Below are 22,659 nucleotides of genomic sequence, written 5' to 3'. Positions count from 1 at the left end.
GCTATGCAACAGGCACACCTCTTAAAAATGTTATCAGGTGGTGGTGGTGCATTCCTTTAGTCCCAGCACTCAGGAGGTAAAGGAAGGCAGATCTTTGTGAGTTCGAGACCAGCCTGTCTACAGCATTTGTCCAGAACAGGCTTCAAAGCTATATAGAGAAACCCTGTCTCGAAAGACAAACACACACACACACACACACACACACACACACACACACAGAAAAAACCAGAAAAAACGAAAACGGAAACACACAAACAAAAAATGTTGTCAGCCACAGCTCTGTCTCTTGTCCCTCTGTCCCTCTTGTCTGGTCTCTCTGTCTGTCTGGTTCATTCATGTCCCCACTCCTAGAAGGCCTTCCTCGCTTTCGCTCTCCCCCTTCCCCACAATCGCCCTGCACTACCTCTGTTAACCTACGAGCAGACCTTGGCGGGTCCTCTGTAAGGTACCCACTCCGCTGCATTTTTTTTTTTTTAAATCCTTTCGATCCATAAGGCAAATAAACCCTTTCTCTCCAAGCTGATTTGAATCAGTGTCTTCCCACAGCAACAGAGGAAGCCAGGATTGTCACCCATGCACGGAAATGGAAGCGAGGCACACTGACAACATGCTTCTTTATGGCTAGGTCTGCCAGACAGCCACCTGAAACTGAAGTCTGACTGCACGCATTGCCTGAGCCCCAGCTAGCGGTTCCAGAAGTCCAGGCATAAGCTTTCTGTAGCTATGAATTAAGTTTGGTTGTGGTTTATTACTCAAGAACAGAGGAACCCAGAGTCCAAACAGAGTTTAATGTCTCTTGACTGGCCAGTTTTGGTGGCCTCCTTGCTCTGGATAGAGTCCAAAGTCTTATCGTTAAGTATTTTCTGATGTGACAAACCTCTCCGCTGATGCAATAATCCAAATCAAACCGGATCAGACCAAATTAGAAGATGTCCAGGTTTAATGGGTGTCAGCACTCCCGGGATGCCCTCCCCACCCCCAGGAAAAACACACAGAGGAGGAAAGGAGAACTGGAATGACCACCAGAGAGGGAGAAGGGGAGACCATGTGTTCATTCTCTGGGGGGCAGTTTAAATAGCCCGTGGCAGGGGTCTTGACCCTCCATGGGGAGAGGTCACCATTTAGCTGGATTTCTCAGAGATGGAGTTTGGACTGAGGCAACTCCCAGGGGAGGGAGCTTTGAAATGGAACATTTTAAAATGGATGCCAAGGGCTGGGGTGAAGCCCCCAATCAAACACTGTAAGACCCTACCTGACGTGAAACTCCACTTCCTCCTACTCCAGGTTCACTGGCCTCTAAGCTGTTTCTTAATTCGACCAGAAATTGTTCCTGTTGGGTTCAGGGTAGGTCACACAAAGATGGGAACAGACCACCAAAGTCTAATAAACAAGAAGAAAACTTTATTTCAGAAACCAGATCCCAGGAAAAAAAATTAAATCAAAAATCTCCATGGGGCACAACAAGCTTACCAGCTAGCTGAGACCACAGCCAGAGATGGATTTTGTAAGGCTGAGGCAAAGGCCGGTTTCTGAACCCACCTTTTTATAATGGGGGCTCCAAGCATTAGGTCTGAATAAGGGAATTTTTACAATCTCAAGGTAAAACCCAGTTACAGATTGCCTTGCTTTACAATCTCCATTAACAGAATTTTTCAGTTAAACTAGTGTTTGTCCTTAATCTATTGTCTTCCTTCTTACTTTCAGATGGTGTTTACTGAAGCCCAGTGCTCTCCCCTTTGATGCTGCCTGTTTCCATAGCCGGAAAATGCATTACCCAGAGGTCATATGCCTGTCTCCTAAAGTAAACTCAGCTCAAATCTGTGTTAACCAAGGATGGCCAGGGATGTTAGGATTGTGGATAAGCCGCTGCATCTCAAGTGCTTCCAGTCATCACTGGCAACAGATGCTCTTCCTGCCCTGCTCCTGCTGGCTGCATAGTGGGTTGGTTATGTGTTTATTTTCTTGTTTCCCTCCAAGAACACAGGATTTGTGGTAACAGGGAAGATACAAGAGTGATTGGTGAAGTTGGGTCCTATGACCTCAAAGTCGAGCGCCCTGATGCCTTTCAAGTCTGTTCTGCATGCTCAAGGTAGAGTCTTTGTTTTCTTTAATGGGGAGAAAGATTGCTGGGGTTATGTCTGGGCTGACCCTGTGTGTACAACTTCTGTTCTTCCGTTTTCTCACTCCTCTCTTGGCTCCGCCCTGCTGACTCAGTGACATGCCACAAGGAAATGTTCATCTAGGGGATGTTCTTAAAAGATCGCTGCTGCCAAAAGAACGGATTGCTGGGGAGTCTGACTTTGGAAGGTAAGGTGGGCAGGAGCAGAGCCAGCAGGGCCTGAGGAGTCCTGGTTTGCCTATTCTCTCAGGGTCTGTTGGGGGTGGGGATGGAAAGCCTGGAGGATTTGTGCAGCAGCCCTGTGATCCTGAGCCCTCCCTCCTGAGGCTGTCAGTGTCCACACACTGTTTATTTATGGTCCCTGCTTCTGGGGCAGCTCTGGAAGGATGGGGTGGCGGGTGGGGGTGGGGAGGAGGGGGTGGGAAGAAAATGAAAGTGAAAGCAGGCTTTGTGTGCTGAGGGCTCCATTCCAGGCTGGGTTTCCTCCTCTGCTCCTTACTTCACATCAGCCCACCTTACAGCCAGTTTAGTCAGGACTGGGGGCTTAAGAGCTTTGATCAGTGACTTCGGGAATTGGTAGTCAGAGTACAAGGCATGTGTTGATCTCAGAGGGAGGTGTTGTGCGGTTTGTAGCAGGCACAGCAGTTTAGATGTTCAGGTTAAGAAGGGCTGACCGAGGACTGAACTGTAGGAGTGCACTGGATCCAACACTAGAGCCTGATGAAGCCACTGACCTAAATGATGCTGGTCAGGAGAGAGGATTTGACACACACACACACACACACACACACACACACACACACAAATTCACAAAGAGGCATAATATATACTCTCCCATTCATTCAGTGCCCAGTACCTGCTACACTTCCCTAACTCACTGTAACCTATGTCCCTGTTTATTGTTGTCTGCTATTGAGGAAACACTATTGCAAGTCAGCGGTTTAGGAGTGTGCAATCGGAAGTGAAAGTCAAAAGTTGCACACCTGGAAACCCAAAGTGAGCCCATGATTCACTTTTTTCCATGACTAACTCAATAAAACCGCACAGGGTTGTAAAGAGGACGGGCGTGGAGAACACAGTAGCGCGTGTAAGGTGACCAGCCTCACCTGGGAGGAAGAAACTCAGATGGACAGAGACAAAGAAATACACGTTTCTTCTTAAGGGAGCTTGCTTGCGCTCCCCCAGCCCCAGGAGCCGCCAATTGCTAGGTAAGAACGTTTATAGAATACTGAAGAAAGCAGGCAGTTTTCAGAGGAGTCATGAGGAGTTAGGACGTCTATCATAAGAAATCTGCATGAGGAAAACAAGATGAAATGAGCTAAATTTTTCACCACTTCATTCAGAATTGTATTAAAATTTAATTTTTAATAATATCATTTTAAATATTAAGATATTTAAGATTAGAAAATGAAAATAAGCATGTAAGTTCTGAGTCACTTAGCATAGCTTTACTCCAGCCTGAAAATTAATCTGTATGCATGAAAAAAAGAAATCAAAAGAAAGGAAAGGCCATGACTGCTCCTAGGCACAGTAGAGGAGAAAGTTTATTGTTAATAAAAGGGAGCGTGTAGGTAAAGGCAGGAACATATGGGAAAGTCCACAGTGAGCATGACCAGACTGAGCTGGATCATGTGGGGAGAGGTTGAGGGGAAAAAAGAGAGGAGAGAGGGGGACCAGGGCAGCAGCCAGGAGGCTTAAGGTACAAAATGAGCCCTTAAACCAAGTGTCTGGCTTCTGTAAGAAAGAGCTTCTGCGGGAAAAACAGTCCAGTCCCCAGGCTAGAGTTCAAGGTAGAGAGCAGGGTCTGCCAGCCACACGCTGTGACAGGTAGTGACTGAGTGATGCTGGGAGAACCTGGCTGCCAGGTCCTCTTTGATAAGTTAAGTAGGCACCTCAGCTATTTGTCCCAGGTTTGAAACTTAACACTATACACTAAATATTGGTAGCAGTTGCTTTGGGGGCCTGGGACTATGGAGTAATAATCTCCTCATCTTAAATTTACATATATTCACAATAGTCTACAACTTCAAAATTTCTAATTAAGCAAGTAAATGTGTTTAGTAAAGGCTCCTTACGGGTATAGCTGAGTTCTGAGTCAAAGTCACCTCTTCTCTTGTCTACAGAGGAGACCTCAGAAGACGGAACAATAAGCCCAATTCCTACGCCAAGATTCTCATAGCGTCCCCCCGCAAAACACAGTGTTCATTTTCAAGGAAAAGGCTGAAAACACTAGGCATTAGAATTGACTACCATGGAGACCGAAGATCACGACACTCCCCAGGATGGAGCCACATCCTCAAGCAGTCAGAGGACCACTGATGAAGTCAGTCTTTTGCTAATTAAAGCTGTTGAAGAGAAAAATGTTGACAGGATCCAGCAATTGCTGGACAGAGGGGCTGACGTCAATGTCTGTGAAGACATTGGGGGTTGGACACCTTTGCACAATGCAGTGAAGTTGGGCAGGGAAGACATTGTAGATGTCCTGCTTCGTCGTGGTGCTGACCCTCGTAAGAGGAAGAAGAATGGGGCCACTCCCTTCATCATTGCTGGGACCAAAGGAGACGTGAGACTGCTCCAGAGATTCCTCTCTGAAGGAGCAGATGTCAATGAGTGTGACATCAATGGCTTCACGGCTTTCATGGAAGCTGCCGAGTATGGTAAAGTAGAAGCCTTAAGATTCCTTTTTGATAAGGGAGCCGATGTGAATTTGAGACGGGAGACAACAGAGGACAAAAAGCGACTGAAGAAAGGAGGGGCCACAGCTCTCATGAGTGCTGCTGAAAATGGCCACACAGAAGCTTTGAGTGTTCTCCTCAATGACATGGGGGCAGAGGTCGATGCCCGGGACAACATGGGCAGAAATGCCTTGATCCGTACTCTGCAGGAAGAGGATTGTGAAAATGTGGAGGAGATTACTCGCCTTCTGCTGCTCCATGGGGCTGATGCCAATGTGAGAGGGGAAGGGGGGAAGACACCCCTGATGGCGGCAGTGGAAAGGAAACACAAAGGCTTGGTGGAGATGCTCCTGAGTCAGGAGGGCATAAACATTGATGACAGAGATAATGAGGGCAAGACGGCCCTGCAATTTGCTGTTGAACTCAAACAGAAGAGAATAGTCCAGTTGTTATGCGCTAAGGGAGCTAGTACTAAGTGTGGGGATCTTGTTGGGATAGCCAGGCGGAATTATGACACTTCCATTATGGAGATTCTTTGCCTTTATGAAGCTAATGATAAAAGTGTCCCTCCTGCTGGTGACTTTTTGCCTCACAGTTCACACTGGGGAAAAGCCTTGAAAAAACTCCACAGAGTGGATCGACCCATGATTGGCAAACTCAAGATCTTTCTAGATGATGAATTTAAAATTGCTAGCACTTCTGAAGGAGGCATCTACCTGGGGTTCTATGACAATCGAGAGGCGGCTGTGAAGGTCTTTCGTGAGGACAGCTCACGTGCACGCAATGAAATCTCCTGTCTGCAGGGCTGCCGTGGCCACAGTAACTTTGTGACTTTCTATGGACGCGAGATCAGCAAGGCCTGTTTATATGTGTGTCTGTCCCTGTGTGAGTGGACATTGGAAGAGTTCCTGGGTGGACACAGAGCGGAACCGGTGGAGAACAGAGAAGATAAGTTTTCCCGCAATGTCCTATTGTCTGTTTTTGTGGCTGTTCAAAGACTACACTTGCAGGGATTCGCTCATCAGGATCTAAAGCCCCCAAACATCTTAATAGGTGAGTTCTTTGTGGTAATCTTTCATGTGTGGCTGCAACAGAACATGGCAGATTAAGGGATTGGTAAAGAATGGAGATTTATTTCTGATCGTCATGGAGACAACATGACTCACCTCTTGAGGGCTAGTCCCCGACTTACTCACCTTTAGATCTCATTCCCACCTTCTACCATTCTCTCATTCCTCTTTCGGGGGACTCTGTGGAGCCTTCTAAAAGGAAGAAGAACCCCCAAGAGGAACCATCTCATTTCGGACCTCTGAGGGTGGTCTAAAGACCAGTGCAGCTTGGATCTGGTGGGCTTTACTGAATGGAAAGCGATGCCAAGATGTTCCTAGACTCAGAACATTCATTGTTAGCTGTTGGTTAGCTGGTTAACTTCACCCTCATCTTTCACTACTGTCTGTCCTGTAAAAATAAAAATATGTGTCCTGCTCTTGACTAATAGAACAAATGAGGCTGGACATGAATAAATAGTATTATTATTGATTTTCAGAGATGACAAACTGAATATCATGTTACATATTTATTTGACTGATTTATCATACCACAGAGAATATTTTTTTTATTCACCTCTGAAACTGTCCCTTAGATGACAAGGAAGCAATTCGCCTGGCAGATTTTGATCAGAGCGTCCAGTGCATGGGAGATCCACAGGCGGTCAAGAAAGACTTAGAGGTAATTTTTCTGGCCTAGTTAACTTTTTCTTTTCTCTGCTTCCTTATTTGTTCATCACCCCACTTCCTAGGGCCAGGTAAGGAACTTCCTATTTTAATCCAGAAGGAAAACTTTCCCACTGCTTCCCTCCACAATGTCCACTGTCCTCACTCCCTTGCCCATTTCTGTGTTTTTCCTCAGGAGAACTTTCATCAGGCTGAGGAGATGGTGAAATAGCTGAATTGGCGCTGAGCTGCCTCTCACTGTGGTCCCTTTCTTTATCTGTGTTTCCTTCTTCCTCACCAGCTGAATAAGTAACTAATGCGAGGGTGCCTCTACTTCAGAGACTTCCAGGAGGCATTTCTGAATACCTCACAGGTTCCTTCTGAAAACCTCACAGGTTTTTCTGCCTAAGGGTAAAGCAAATGAGATTTCCTCCCAACTCTATTCAAACTTACCTGCTGAGAACCAAACAAAGTCAGATATGGACGTTCCAGACAGTTCTGGAGTGTTGGAGTCAGCCTTCAGCTCCAAAGAGACAGAGCTCAGCAGACGCCTTAAGACTAAACAGGTCCATCATAGAGAATAGGTTCCAGAAAAGCAAGCTCATGTACCAGGGACAGATCCTGATCCCATTGCTAGGGGCCCCACAAACAGAACAAGCTACACAACTGTCACACACATATACAGAGGGTCAAGGTCAGTCCCATGTAGGCTCCTTAGCTATCATTCTAAAGACCATGAACTCCCCATAATGATCCTGACCTCCCCAAATGATCCTGACCCCCAGCTTACATAATGCCCTCTCCCTCTCTTCTACTGGACTCCTAGAGCTCAGCCCCCTCCTTGCCTGACTGTAGACATATGAATCTGCTTCATCAGTCATTAGACAAAGGTTTTATGATGACAGGGTAGTCATCAATCTGACCAGGGGAAGGCCAGTTCAGACACCCTCTCCACCACTGCCAGGAACTCTAGCTGGGGTCATCTCCGTGGACCCGCAGGAGCCTTCCCTGCACCAGGCCTCTCTCCAATGCCAATCTCGCCCCCTCTATGAAGGAAGGTACCTCCCTGGTGTCTTTTCTCTCCATCCCTTCCCCAACTTGACCATGATAATCCCTCATGTTCCCATCCTCCCCACTATCCCCCCCAACCCAGTTTACCCAGGAGATCTCAAGTATTTCCTCTTCCCAGGGCGATCCTTGCATCCCTCTTAGGGTCCTCCTTGTTCCCTAGTTTCTCTAGGACTGTGGATGGTAGCTGGGGTATCTTTTGCTTTACATCTACTGTCCACTTATGAGCGCATGCACACTGTCATGGGTCATTGTCATGTTTGTCGTTGGGTCTGGGTTGCTTCACTCACGATGATTTCATCCATTTGCCCACAAATTTCATGATGTCATTATTTTTTTTTTACCTCTGAGTAATAGTCCATTGTGTAAATGTACCACATTTTCTTCATCCATTCTTCGGTTGAGGGGCATCTAGGTTGTCTCCAGGTTCTGGCTATTATGAATAATGCTCTTATGAACATAGCTGAGCAAGTGTCCTTGTGCATCCTCCCTTCCTTGACTTATCCACATTCTGTCAGAACACCCAAGACCTAGGAAGAATCCTGCTGCCAACAAGTTTATCACATCGGCTCTGGACTAGGATAGTCTTTCAGGAACCTAAACTGTAGGCCATGTGTGGCCTTGAGAGCTCTTTGTACACAGGGCTTTGCCTTTCTCACCTAGAACCCTACAGATTTGGAGTCTAGTTGCTAACATGACATCACGGGACCACAGGAATATAGCCCAGAGGTTCCTTAAAATCCCTCCCATCCTCCATTTCCACAATGTCTGGACTACTTACACATCACTGTGAGATCCTGAAGGAAGAAGGGTTTGTTTGAGATGACAGCTTCAGAGGTTTCAGTTCAGGCTAGATGTGAGGGATTGATAGACCAGCTCATCCTGGACAAGAAGTGAAGCTCAACCACAACTGGAAAAGACCAGGTCAAGTTATAGACACCAGGACAATTCCCCACTGTACCACTTCTTCCAAATAGGTCCCCCCTTCCAATGCCCCACTACTTCCATATAAGTCTACTGGCAGTGTGAATGCATCATGGGCCATTAGGCCAGAGCCCTCATGATCATAATCTTCTCTGTGAATGCCATCAAAGACACACCTAGAGATTCCTCTTACTAGTCTTCTAGGAAGATCTCTGACCAATGAAACTGACAATAACAATACTATCAAATCTTCCACGCTTACCCAAATAGGTTACCACATTGCAATTTTGGCTTGATTTATGGCTTCCGTGCAGGCTCTCGGACGGCTGGTCCTCTATGTGGTAATGAAAGGTGAAATCCCCTTTGAGACTCTGATGGCTGAAAATAATATAAAGGTGGCAAAAAAGTCTCCAGACGAGGAGACTAAGGACCTCATTTGTTGCTTGTTTTCCCCTGGAGAAAATGTAATGAACTGTCTGAAGGACCTGCTTGGCCATCCTTTCTTTTGGACCTGGGAGAGGTAAGTAGATCTCGGGTATGAGTGATAGCAGTGGTTCTCAAGGTTCCTGATGCTGCGACCCTTTAATACAGTTCCTCATGGTGCGTTGTGAAGGCTGATGATTCTCTCCCTTCTGCCAGTTCTCAAATAACCACTCTGAAGCTTATATTACTTCTAAACGCTTAGTTTTCAGATCTGGCTTGTTACTAGCTAGCTCTTACACTTATCCCTAATTCTTACCTATCTTTAGCCACATGGCTTGGTGTCTTCCTCAGCACGATATTCTCATCTTGCTTCTCTTTGTTTGCCAACAACTCTCTGACTCCTCCTTTCCTCTTCCCAGAATTCTCCATGTCAGGCTGCCTTCCCAATCTCTTTCTGCACAGCTATCGACCAATCAGCTTTATTATTAGCAATGAGCATAGTTCACAGCGGTGGTGACCCCAACCATACAGTTATTTTTGTCACTACTTTATGACTGTAATTTTCTACTGTTCTGATTGTAATGTAAATATCTGCTATGTAGGATGTCTGATCTGTGGCCCCTGTGACAGGGTCTTTTGTCCTCCAAATGGATCATGAGCCACAGGTTGAGAACCATTGTGGTATGAGCAGCTGTCTGGGCTGGGCATCAGCAGGCCCAGGCTTTCCTCTCACCTGGCATTGTAGGCAGTGTGTCCTTGGGAGGGACAACTTACTGAATTCTGGTTGTAACAACTGAAAAACAGGTGGGAATCAATGGGGTGGCCTCTCCCATCATAGAAATTCAATTAAAAATCAAAGCAAACGTCCCACAGGGCAGGGAACCCAGATCGCTCTTTGGGCTGATGAGGGAGGGGTACTTGATTGGGGGAGGGGGAGGGAAATGGGAGGCGGCGGCGGGGAAGAGACAGAAATCTTTAATAAATAAATAAATTAAAAAAAAAACAAAAAAATCAAAGCAAATCAATTTCCCTTTTTGGGAAAATGTGATGAGCATGCTGTTTCTATCACTCTCAGCCGTTACAGAGCACTTCGGGATCTGGGGAATGAATCTGACATCAAAACACGAAATAATGAAAGTAAGATTCTCAAAAGACTGAACTCTAGAACACCTGAGCCTTCCAGAACTTTCTATCAGTGGACATCTAAGGTATGAACACTTTCTGTGGTTGAGGAATGAGGGTATGTCTAACAGTTTCGACTGCCTTTTCTAAGTTATTTTCTACACCAGTCTGTTGTTACCAGGAAGCGAGTGGGATCATTTTCTTCTTTCCAAATGAGCCCTCTTGACTCTTTTGAGTCTCTTCTCCTTCCTTCAGAGTCAGGACCCCTAAGACACTGTCATTAAGTTATGCCTTAGGATGGCCTTAATCCAGTCCATTAGCTCCCCTCAGGTCTAGCCAAAAGTTTTATTATGATAAGAATGATTGACTAAATAGAGCCCAAGCCAAGGCGGTTCTCCACCATGAAGCCATAGCTTAGACACACTGGACACCTCTGCTGTCTGTGAGCAGCCCTGTTCCAAGGACCCACATTGTGTTGAGAAGACACATTATGAAAAAAGATAACCTTTCAAATCCTTCCTCTTCAAGACAAATTCTGCTAAAATCGAATTTAGGGTAACTCTATAAAATTAATCAGCATCTCAATCTGTATCACAAACTCTCATGCTTGTAAATTTACAAGTATTTCTCAAATCCAACTATGTTTTAGGCCAACATCACAGTCTGGACACCATAAAGCAGAATAAAGCATGTTCCCGTGAGGTGCGGATATCTGCAGAGATGACGCTGTGTGGTGCAGCTCATGTACAATGCACCCTGGGAGAATCCATGATCTTCAGGTCTTTGAGACCAGCAGCTTCTCTATGTCATCCCTCTGCTCTTCTCTCTGTCTTTGTTTCTGCTTCTCATTTTGTTTTCTTTCCTTGCCTTGTCTCCACTCATAATTGCTAATTTAATATAAATTTTCCTTGCCAGTCTGTAAGTCCCATGTGGCAGACAGCCACTGTGTGTTGGTTCTTAGTATGGAGTGTGTCATGACTCTTTGTTCAATGTATGCATATGAGACTTCAGCTCAAACTTTAAATTTTTAGAGATGGACCATCTTGAAAGTAGAGACATTTTTATATAAGTATATGATATACCTTGACCATATCCCCTCATGCCCTTGTAACCTGCTCATAACCCTTCTCTTTCTTTAGTCCCTGATGCTCTACAGATTTGTTTCTATTTTCCTGTCAAATTTACATACATGGATTTATGTAGCTAAGCAAAATTCCATTTTATTTATCTGAGAGTGACTTAATTTGCCTACTTAGACATCTCCATTTCCACCAGCTTTCATGCAAATGACAGAACTTTTTTCATTTTATGGTTCAAAAAATTCCATTGTGTAGATAAACCACATTTTCTGTAGCATTCTGCAATTGAGGGACCCCTAAGTTGGCTCCACATCTTGGCTACTGTGAGCAGTTCTGTGATATCTCTGTGATATGTTGACTGAGAGTCCTTTGGATGAATCCCCAGCAGGGTTTAGCTGCTCTTTTGGTAGGATGTAGTTTTAGTTTTGTGAGGACCCTCAGTACTGACTTCCGTAGTGGCTAGACTAGTCAACACTTCCACACACAGTTTTAATAGGCATAATTTGTTGGGAACTAGCCAGTACAGACAAAAATGAAATCAGTCACTTATAGTGCCTCATTCAAACACAACATAACTGCCCCGCATGGCACAGTGGGGGTGGTGTCATGTACTTTCCTTTGTTCTATTTGCTTCATTCATTGGTAGAGGGCATTTATTCAAATTTGTATTTGGCCTTCTGATATTAACACATCATAAAGATTTGTTTTATCTTGTCATCATAAATTGGGTGTAATGTTTTGTTTTTTAGATTGACAAATATGTTATGAAAAAAATGAATGATTTCTATAAAGCTATGAGAAATCCTTATCAGAATACTGTAGGCGATCTACTGAAGTTCATTCGGAATATGGGAGAGCACATCAATGAGGATAAAAACAAGGAGTAAGTGCTACCTGCATTCTTGTGCATCGTCCATGCAGGAGAACAATTAGAAAACACAGTTGTAAGTCTGTCCCTATGGAAAGAAGAAATCTTACTTTGATAAAGAAAAGCAAGTGAGGGCGGGGCTGTGGCACATGTCTTTAATAGCACAACTCAGGAGGCAGAGGTAGATGGATCTCCATGAGGTCAGCCAGGCCTACACAGAAAGTTCCAGGCCAGCCAGAAATGCATAGTAAGGCCCTGACAGAGAAGAAGGAGTTGGATAAAAAGAATGAGGCAAAGGAGAAAAAGCAAAAGCAATTATTTTCTGTTTTAAAAAGGAATCTCTCTGAGTCCCTGGGGCTTTACAATCAGTTACAGACATGCCCAGCAGGGTCTCATCCTCCTTTTTAGCTTTGTTGAGTTCTACTGAACAGAAGTATCTTTCTGGGTGACTACAACAGAAGACAGGGCCACCGTATAAAGCAACTGTAGAGTCCAAACCTTGAGCACATCTCCACATTAGTTATCAGAAGTGTCAGCTGCACACACAGACACACACAGTACAGTTCAGAATGTTTTCTTTTTTATTATTTAGAGGTTGATTATAAAGAATTGTGGAGTTGTATTACCATTTTGTTTAATTATTACTGTTTTTTGAATTTCATACATAAGTACTGTATTGACATCATTTCCACCCTTCCCTCCTCATCCAGCTCTTCCTGTGCCCCCCCCCCCCAGTGTCCTCTCCAATTCATGACCTCATCTCTAACTGCTGCTGCACACATACATATGTATAGATAAGCACAACCTTCTGAGTCCACGTAGTGTTGCTCATTTGTGTCTTTGTTTAGTGCTTCTTACTTGGGTTGGAACCTCTCAGAGGGGTCTTGCTCCTGGAGAAGGCTGATGCTCGCTCTCACCACCATTAAGTGCCTGTAACAGCTATTTATCTCTGGGTAGGGTCTTGTGAGATCTGCCTCCCCTTTCCATTTTTGTATGTTTTTTGGTTTTTCTGTGTAACAGCCCTGACTGTCCTAGAAGTAGCTCTTGTAGACCAGGCTGCCCACAAACTCACAGAGACCCACCTGCCTCTGCATCCTGATTGTTGGGGTTAAACAGGTGTGCCACCATCACCAGGCTATTACTACCATTTTTGTGAATGAACAAGCAAGTTCCTGAAATTTAAATTGCATAGTTATTAAAGAGTCAGGAAGCATCTTATTTCACCAGATTACAAAGTTTTATTGTTCCCTTCATAGAAACAAGGACAGCATCAGGGCATACTCTAAGAAGGAGAAAGAGCTTAGGGCCAGTTGCCTAACTATTTGTGTTTTATTTCAGTATGAAGGAAAGAATCGGAGACCCTTCTCGTTATTTTCAGCAGACATTTCCAGATCTTGCCATTTATGTCTACAAGAAACTAAAGGACACAGAATACAGAAAACATTTTCCTCTGACTCAATCAAACCTCAGTATGCCTGCGGCAGCAGGACCAGTGGACCTACGGAGCTGAGTCTTACAACATCAATTAACCGATTTTTAATGTTTCTGGGAAGTTTAATATCTCTGATCTGTTAAGCAATGTGGTTGCTTGCCAGGCCTGAGTTATGGAGCCAGTGTGTCCGTTTCTGATACAGTTAGTTCCACGCAATCACAAAAGCTATGTATCACAAAACTACGCCACTCCATTCTGGTGGACAGACTTGGGAGAGACTTCTGTTAAGATTTCATTTTTTAAAAAGTGTGTGTATGTGTTTGTGTATGTGTGTGTGTGTGTGTGTGTGTGTGAGAGAGAGAGAGAGGGGGGGGGGGAGTGGGGAGTACATGTGTCACCTGTGGAAGGTCTGAGTACAGCTCTCAGTTCTCTCTTTCTACCATTAATTGTGTTTGGGGGATTAAATTGACACTGTGAGGCTTTTGTGGTAAGCACTGCTATCCACTTGAGTCATATGACCAGCATGATTCCTAGTATATTAATTGCACCAAAGAAATGAGTGTCAAGACCCCTGTGGCTGTATGTTTTATATTTATCTCATTTAATTTTTCCAATGATCTTGCAAAACATAATTTATCATCTCTATTTAAGAACTGAGGCTTGAAGTGTCGGAGTGCCTTGCCCAAGGTCATACAACCTGTCATAACAGTGTCCAAAAAGATATAATGTTATTGGTGCATCACATATGGGGGTGTTAGAAACAATCAACGTCTCTTCTGGGTGAAACTCTGAAGGAATATGCCAGCACACCCAAAGGGCTCCAGGAGGCTTGGTCAGTCATTCAGAGTTTGGGACCTAGCTAAAAGAATTCCATTCTTTCTGGAAGCACCTGTATGGGTTTCTCATGATCTGAAGGTCATAGTTCTCACTTGGAGTCTTTTGTTAGTGTCATAGCTGGGGACATTGGCACTGCTGGCATTGAGTAAGGATGAACCAGGGATGCCCTCAAGCATTCTGTGATGCATGAAGTAGCTCCTGCTCACAATACCACACTGTGCAGACTAAATATCAGTGGTGCTGAGGGTGAGAAAGACCATCTGAAGGGACTGGGACGCGGTTGAGCTGGCCCTGGGTCTAGGGCTGTGAAGAACATGGAATACTTCCCAGAAGAATGACTTGGGTGTGTTTTCTAGACGCTGGATCTGAAATGGAGTGGCTCCTTCTGGTGTCCCCTCCCTCCCTTCCCTGCTCCATGGTGCAATGCTCTATTTATGGTGCTGTCCCCAGATCCCTGACACATTGTTACCTCAGTATATGCTTAGTAAAAATGTTTACTCCGTTATGTAATATTTGATGAATCTTCATTGAGTAATCACTGAACCATTCCTGCACATGAATGATGAGGATAAATTGCATAGACTTTAGAATTTATACTCTACACCTACATAGTTTTAAATCTAATTTTGTTTTGAAAAAGTACTGTAAGGAAAGCACTGTGATCTCTGTTTTGATAATGAGGAAACTAAGGGTAGAAATATTTTTCTGTACTCTGAGCCTGTAGCATGAGCTGTCACTGCCTTGATTTTGACAGATTTTCCACTGTGACATCTAGTGTTCTTAAGATGGAGCTTTGAAATGGGTATTAAATGGTACCTTAGATTTTTTTCCAAAGAGAAGGTCTCTGGAAATGACTAGATGGCTGTCACTGCCAAGAGTTGTGGTCCTCTGGAAGAGACAAACTATCGGCTTAAAAGGTTTTTGAGCAGATTGATCTCTTTAAGTTTTAAAATTGAGCTTTGTTATCTGACTTGTATATGTCAATCAAAATGTCCATGTGCGAAGCATACCCAATTAAAAAATTGAATTGTTTCATTAAGTTCAACTTTCTGTGAGTGACTTGTGGTGTCCACAATAAAACAGATGAATCAAGCAATCCTTGGGTACTTTAAAAAGCAAGATAGAATGATGATAGATAGATAGATAGATAGATAGATAGACAGACAGACAGATAGATAGATAGATGATAGACAAACAGACAGACAGATTCAAGAAGATTAGTCATAGAAAGAAAGCAGAACCACTACCGTTGAGTAAAGAAGCAGTGGACACTCCTTGTCCAGCCCAGCTATCGGTTGTCACCTTGTTATTAATTTTGTTATGTAAAGCCATTTACTTACAAGTTTTCAGCTTGTCCGCTCTCAATACTTGAGTGGGTAAAATTTCTGAGCCTTACCTCTTGAGTATGTGAGGAAACAACTACCTTTTACTATCTTGTGTACTATAAATAGAGACTAAAACGACCACACACAAAAACTATACATGGAGGGCCAGGCAGTGGTGGCACACGCCTTTAATCCCAACACTTGCGAGGCAGAGAGGCAGGCGAATCTCCATGAGTTCATGGCCAACCTGGTCTACAAGAGCTAGTTCCAGGACAGGCTCCAAAGATCCAGAGAAAACTTGTCTTGAAAAACAAAACAAAACAAAACAAAACAAAACAAACAAAAAACTATACATAGAGAGATGAAAAGAGAAACATGCCTAAAATGTGGGTGTAATACATAAATTCTAAAGTCCACACATATCCTGGCTCTGAGAAAAATGGTGTGGACTTCATTTTCATAAGAGAAATATTATCCTTTTAGCAATCATTTTTTTATGCTTAAAAAAAGAAAAAAATACTCATGGAACAATAGAATTTTAAATATTCTTCTTATAAAACTGGGTTGTTTTGTGTTGGTGAAACATCCTTGTTATGAGCAGGCTCCTGTACAGGTAAGAGAGACATCCTTGTAAGAACAAGCCCTTGTACAGGTAAAGGAGACGCCCTGCTAAGAGCAGGCCCTGTACAGGTGAGAGCGACCTCACCTGCAGTGAACTGAAGCTCTGCAGAGGTCACACAGCTTTCCCCACACTGCCAGCGGCAAAGGAAAAAATCTTTCGAAATGGTCAATGTTGTTGATTCAAATTATTTTTTCAGATTATAACTACATCATCTCTCTCTTCCCTTTTCTCCCTTTAAACCGTTCCGTCTACCCCTCCTTTCTCTTAAATTTGTGACCTCTTTTTCTCATTTTCATACATACATATATACATACATACACACAAATATTTCCTAAATACATAAACAGACCCTGCTCAGCCTGTAGGATGTCGTTTTATGTATGTGTTTTCAGGACTGACCATTTGATGTTGTATCAACTGTGTGCTCCTCCCTGGGGAAGACCATGTCTCCTGCTCTCTGCATTGCTTTGCTGCTTGTAGATGTAGATCTCTCTGTAGGGTTGAGACGTCATGAACTTTCCCCCCTAACTCAGCATGTCCCCTGCCGTCATTCTTGTTCAGCTCATGATTGGGCAGTCATGTTGTTGACAGAAGCAGTACTCTGAAAATCCTTCTCCTATATCACTCTAATACCAAAGCCAGGAAAAGAAACAACAGGAAGGAAAGATTCCCGATGAATTTAAACTCCTAACTACTCAGTAAAATGCCTGCAAACAGAGTGCTGACACATCCAAAGATTATCACCTTCACCAAGATGGACTAATCCCTGAAATGCCCCATGAATCAATGAGTTTATTAGGATAAATACCAGAGCATGGGTGAGGGGTTACTTACAGGATTAAGGGTGTCTCAAAAGCAGCTGTATAACCACACAAAAAAAATTAGTCCCACCCAACATCGGTAATGGCTCACGAAGGCGGGCAGTTCCAGAGAAGGGTCTCCCACTCTCAGTAAACTTGTATTGTTTATATGGCCACAGGAGAAGGCTCCTAAATTTCATAACTTTCTGAATCTTTAAAGTCTTCCTCTTTCTTTCAATCCAGAGGAAAGAGCTGGACATCAGCAGCCTAGGGGTCAAGGTCACCACTGCCTTGTGTGAGTGTGCACATTCACATGCATGTGCCTGTGCATCCTGGTAATGTATGCAGGTCAGAGGGCAAGTCTAGGACGTTGGGCTTTACCATCTACGTTGTTTGATAGAGTTTTTTGTTCATGTCTGTGTACCCCAGGCTAGCTGGTCTCCAAGCTTGTAGAAATTCTCCTGTCTCTGCTACCATCCTGACTTAGAAGTGCTGGGTGTACAGACACGTACTGAATGATGTTAAACCCAAGAATCTGAACTCAGGTCCTCACACTTATGGAGCGCACCAAGGACTCTCCATATTGAGCCATCTCTCCAGCCTCGTCGTTGCTATTCCAAATAGCTGTTACAGGCTTAGTATGAAGCCTTCAAAGCTCCAGAGGCTGTTTGGAGATGGGGTAGGTTTAGAAGAAGTCTTAGGGTGGGAACCTCCTCATGAGTTCTGTGACCTAACTCGTACAAAGGAAGAGAGAACTGGCTTTCCCCTCTCCTTGCCAGAAGGGCACAGAGAACAAAGACAATTACCATACACCGCAAGGAGACTGTAATGGCCAACAAGTTCAACTTGGGCTTTCAACTTCTAAAACTGAAAGGAACGTAGTCTGTTTCAGCCACCCAGTCTAAGTAAGGTGTTCTTCTGACAGCCACTTAAACTTAAATATGTGCTCTGGTTTCTCCTCAGGTTGTATGAACATTTTACCTTTTTACCAAACTGACAAAATCAACCACTTGGCACACAGCAGGCCAAACCAGCCCCTCATGTTAATAAACTTACTCTTTTCGGTCACGGGAAACAAATATTACAGGAAAGAAAAAAGAATGATGCAACCTCTCGTCTCTGCAAACTGTGTTTGTAATTTCAGGTCACCTAATGGTCTATATGCTCAGATTACGGACATGAGAGGCTCTGACAAGCGGGCAGAACTGGGTGGGAAGAAGCAAGGTGATTGGGTTGTCTGAGACTCTAGAACATCACAAGCAGATCAGATGTAAACAATCTTTATTTTTATTCTCAGGGCAACCAAAACTAACCACACCCCTATGTTAGTCATCATTTTGGCTTTTCACACTTAACCCATGAGTCCCAAGGGGCTTTAAAATCCACAGTGTGCGAGTACCCACCTACAAGAAATATGGAGGTTTTTTCCCCCCTTTTCATTTCCTCAAAAGGCTCTCTTGTCTTTGAGTATCAAGAATGTGCCCTTTTCTCCCTTGGGCATGTTTTATGGTTTACTGAGGTAAACAATGATTTGCTTACCTTTGAAACAGAGACCCAGTGATAATGACTCACACGGGTTTGCTTCTGGTGGGAGCCTCAGTGATGGGGCAGTCCAGGAAGGAGAGACTATGTCATGAGTCACCTACAGAATAGGGCTACCCTGCCCTCGGTGTTCAAATACTAGATATATCACAGGGCGGAAATCAGGTCCTGATCCCTGACCTCGCACAACTTGGCTAGGCGTGGGGCTGGGGTGGAGGGGCTAGTAAAGGCACAGCTGAGAGACATGCTGGAAAAGATATGGTTTGCTAGGTGGGACTAGTGTGCAGGAGAAAATCTAACCAGGGTGGAGAGGGGTTGGGTCGTCAGGGCAGGTGAAGGTTAATATGAGCTGAGCAGAGGGAGCTAATTAAGTGAAACCTAAAGGAAGCAAGAAAATAAGGCGCAGAGACATTGGAGGGATCAAGGAGCAGAAATAAAGTTCAGAGTTCACAGGTCCTGGGCCACGCTCGCACCTGATCTGCTTGTGGAATATAAAAGTGTGGTTATCACACACAAAGGCCGTTTAAGAGAGTCCCACAGCAGCCAGGAAGGGAAACCAGTGAGCTTGCGAGATAAGAAGCCCTTGGCGGACTGTGGGCAAGAGAGCGTCTAATAAAAAGATGGATGCATTTGAGTTCCCAGAGAATCACTGACTGCTGCGGGCAGATGTGAAAACAGAAAGGTCCCTTAGAGTCACTAGACGGCTCACGCAGAGAGTTTGTTAATGCCGACGGACATGGTTTCAAGCAGTCAGACTGTTGATATGTTTGGACGGACGTGTTCGTAGGACTTCCCTTCATTGGGAAGGAAGGCTGCAGGAGGGATGGGGAGTGTGGGTCAGCTGTGGGCATGCTGGCCTCAGGGATGGGAGGAAGAGGACTGAGGTGAAACTTTATGGAAAGGAGTTTGGAGGAGTATGTCCTGAGGAAAGACCAGGACACCCATTTGGGATGTGCTCAGTGTGATCTTCTTACCAGACGATGAAGGGCAAAGGCCACTGGGACGTATCAAGAGTCTGGAGACAGGCTGGCTGGGGACGCGAGTCAGCTGATGAGTAAAAGCCTGTGCCATTGAGAGAACGAACATAGGTAGGATCAAAACCAAGAAGGCAGCAAGTCATTTTGTCCCTTCTGCTGGCATCCCTACGGCCTCCCTATCTGGCTGCAGAGGAGGTTGAGATGAGTTTCTAGTGGCTGACTGACCAGGGACACAGTTCAAACGTGGCAGTTCTACTACTTAAAGTAACAAGAGAGAGCTGGGTGGTGGTGGCACACACCTTTAATCCCAACACTCGGGAAGCAGGTGGATCTCTGTGAGTTCGAGGCCAGCCTGGTCTACAGGGTGAGTTCCAGGACAGCCAGGGCTGTGTGTGTGTGTGTGTGTGTGTGTGTGTGTGTGTGTGTGTCAGGGACTGAGGGACAATGAGCAATGGCTTCCAGCCCAGAGTTCTACTGTGCATCTACTAAAAAGAAGGAGCAGGAGACCAAGAGGGAGTGGCAAGAAACAGAAGAACAGGAGAAAGATGCTGATGACTGAGCTCTGGGACCAGAGATGGAGGGTCTGAAGGCAACAGAAAATTAAACAAGATGTGATGAGCTGCAGGCAGATGTCATATATTTTATTCTCTCTAGACAAAGACACATGACCTTGGTCCCAAGGACATTTCTACAGAGTCACACAAAAGCGGCCTCTTGCCACAACTGGTTACATAACAGTCACTTTTTTTTGCATACTCATGACTTCCCAGATATCGTTAGCTGCCACCTTAACTAAATCGTTCCGGATTATCTAGACTGGTCACATGTTGTCTAAACCGGTATGTGGCCCTTAAAGCCGTTATTCCTTTTAGGCGCTTTGTGGATGCACGGAAGCGGCTCTTAGAAGGTTCACCATCGGGTCAGGGAGGTGGTCTCTGAATCAGAACAGCCATTTGGTATGGTGGGTGTGGTCCTAGAGTGCAGAAACAAGCTAGGGGCTCCATCTTCTGGAGTTCGAACACTAGGAAGCCTCTGAAAAGAAAGCAAGTCCAAGGAGGAATAAAGTCACTGGTGCAGATGATGGTGTCTTCGAGGCAGAAGATTTATGGTGCAAAAACACAGTAAGGGCTGACTGGAGACTAGTACAGTGGACGGGGAGGTCGGAACCAGGTCCTTTGTGGTCTTAGGTAATGAAATATTGAGTTGGAAGTGTCACCCCAGCCTGCCAAATGCTTGGACTCCAACTCCCAGCCTGCTAAGCATTGACCCCTCCCCGGGGAGGGTCAGAACCACTCCCACAGGGTATTAGGGTCCCACTGGAATAAGGAACACGTGGTTTAGGGCTTGTGTGTGTGTGCTCGCTGTCTTCCCCATGCTATGCTCTCGGCTATCTGGGACTGCCATCTATTAAACACAGGCATTTGATTTGGCTTAGTCTGGTTTGATTGGAATTCTTTGCACTGGTAAAGAGGCTTTTCTTAACAGATACTGCGCAAAAAACTTTGGGTTTCATCTGAGAGCTACAGAGGAAGTTCTGGAAGGGTCTTCAGCATGGAAGTGATACACTCAACATTCGCTTTTAGACAAAGATCACAGGCAGGAGATGGGAGGAGGCCACTGTGCCTCAGGTGACTTCCCTTGAGTTCACAGAGTAGGAAGCACCCCACTCCTAAGAGGATCACACCTGGGTTTAGCCGAGAAATGAGTTCTCTTCACTCCTTCTGTAACAGCCCCATGGGCAACCACCTCTTGGACACCACTTCCGTGCCAGATCTGAAAGACATGACTTCTGACATAAACTAAAAAATCAAGGCTGTTCTTCATAAAGAGGAGAACCTCAGACCCGAGCACCACAGACTTGAAGACTAACGAAAGCAGCAGAAGACTATAGCTGCAGCCAGAGAAGACGCACTTATCAGGGATCCGTAAGGAATAACTGAACCATCCAATATGACAAGCTTGGTGGCATCATCTCTAGACAATATGGTGATGGCCGCTGGGGTCTGCTATTAGGAAGTTCATCACACGCACCGACCAACAGGGCGAGTGATAGAGTGAGTCTTAACAAATATTGAGAGCCTACTAATAACCCCAGAGCCCCCCAGACTTCTAGCCATCCTTTACCGCCGGGTGGATGGAAAGGGCTGCATTTTATCTTGTACCATGCCTTGATCAAGTGATTCTTATCCAACCAGATCAGGCCTAGGAATTTCCTGTTGGTCCAAGTTCTGAGTTCCAGAGCTTGACTGGAGTTGACAGCTCGCCTTCTCATGCAGCGGTGAGTGCAGTCTCCCAGGAGTCCCCTCGACAGCTAGCATGACATCACTGATATGATGGAAGCGGATAATGCCAGGAGGGAGTGAAGAAGGGTGAGGTCTGCTTCCAGTCATCACGCTGTAATAGTGATAGGACTGTAGGCATACCTAGGTGTGTCTGGAGTGCCCACTGACTTCCCTCCTGGCTAAACACAAGCTAGTTTTCCAGGTCTATAATATTCTCCAAGTTCTAGCTGGATTTTAAAAATGTTATATAAGCCATATAGAGCTTTTGAAGGTACTGAACATGCCATAAAATCTCAAGCTCCTTTTTAAGGTCTCTCCAATCTCCACCTGCCTGCCTGACAGCTTGCCACACTTGCTAAATGCTACTGCTCTGGAAGCTGTAAAAATACTATTTCTCTATCAATATTGCTGAAAGACCCTCCAAGAGTGTCTTTCCTCTGGGGAGACCCTTCCCAAGGAACAGCGAGACCACTTGTACGGATGCAAACAGCAAGAGGTTTATTCAGATACACAGGTACCTGGGGCGACAAAGTCTCTCAGAGGACTTGTGCACCTCCAGGTCGGGGTAATGGGTTTATATATGTTTTGGGGAGCAAAAAGCGCGGTACAGAAGTGAGAAGCATAGTTACAGGGTTTTCATTGGTCAGTTTGAATGTGGCCGAGTTCAGGTCAGGACAAGGTCTCTAGCTCCCGAGAGTTCAGATATGGGCTGCCTTGGCTCTTATCTAGGGCAGACTTTACCGTTCCTCCCCGCCTGGGACAGACAGCGCCTAGCCACAGTCTCGGTATTCCCGTTCCTCCCCCAGCCACAGGTGTTTCTAGCTCGTTTTGGCAGCTTTTAAACTGCCCTTT

The 22,659-nt window shown here is 45.0% G+C and overlaps 1 protein-coding gene across 1 annotated transcript; it reads left to right on the top strand.

The window, feature by feature from the left end:
* Positions 1-2,244: 2,244 nt before the first annotated feature.
* LOC121455139 (2-5A-dependent ribonuclease-like) lies at positions 2,245-15,285 on the top strand. The gene is made up of 8 exons (XM_041662710.1): positions 2,245-2,307; positions 3,167-3,327; positions 4,243-5,847; positions 6,437-6,522; positions 8,813-9,018; positions 9,997-10,129; positions 11,872-12,005; positions 13,329-15,285. Exons 3-8 carry the CDS (start codon positions 4,371-4,373, stop codon positions 13,498-13,500), a joined length of 2,208 nt encoding a protein of 735 aa, XP_041518644.1. The 5' UTR covers positions 2,245-2,307; positions 3,167-3,327; positions 4,243-4,370; the 3' UTR covers positions 13,501-15,285.
* The last annotated feature ends 7,374 nt before the right edge of the window (positions 15,286-22,659 follow it).

The sequence above is a fragment of the Microtus oregoni genome, unplaced genomic scaffold (assembly GCF_018167655.1).
Source record: "Microtus oregoni isolate MIOR12 unplaced genomic scaffold, Mior012 000013F_ref0000133, whole genome shotgun sequence".
In the NCBI taxonomy this organism is placed as follows: domain Eukaryota; kingdom Metazoa; phylum Chordata; class Mammalia; order Rodentia; family Cricetidae; genus Microtus; species Microtus oregoni.
Note: the sequence above shows the minus strand (reverse complement) of the source record. Positions and strands in the feature narration are given on the sequence as shown.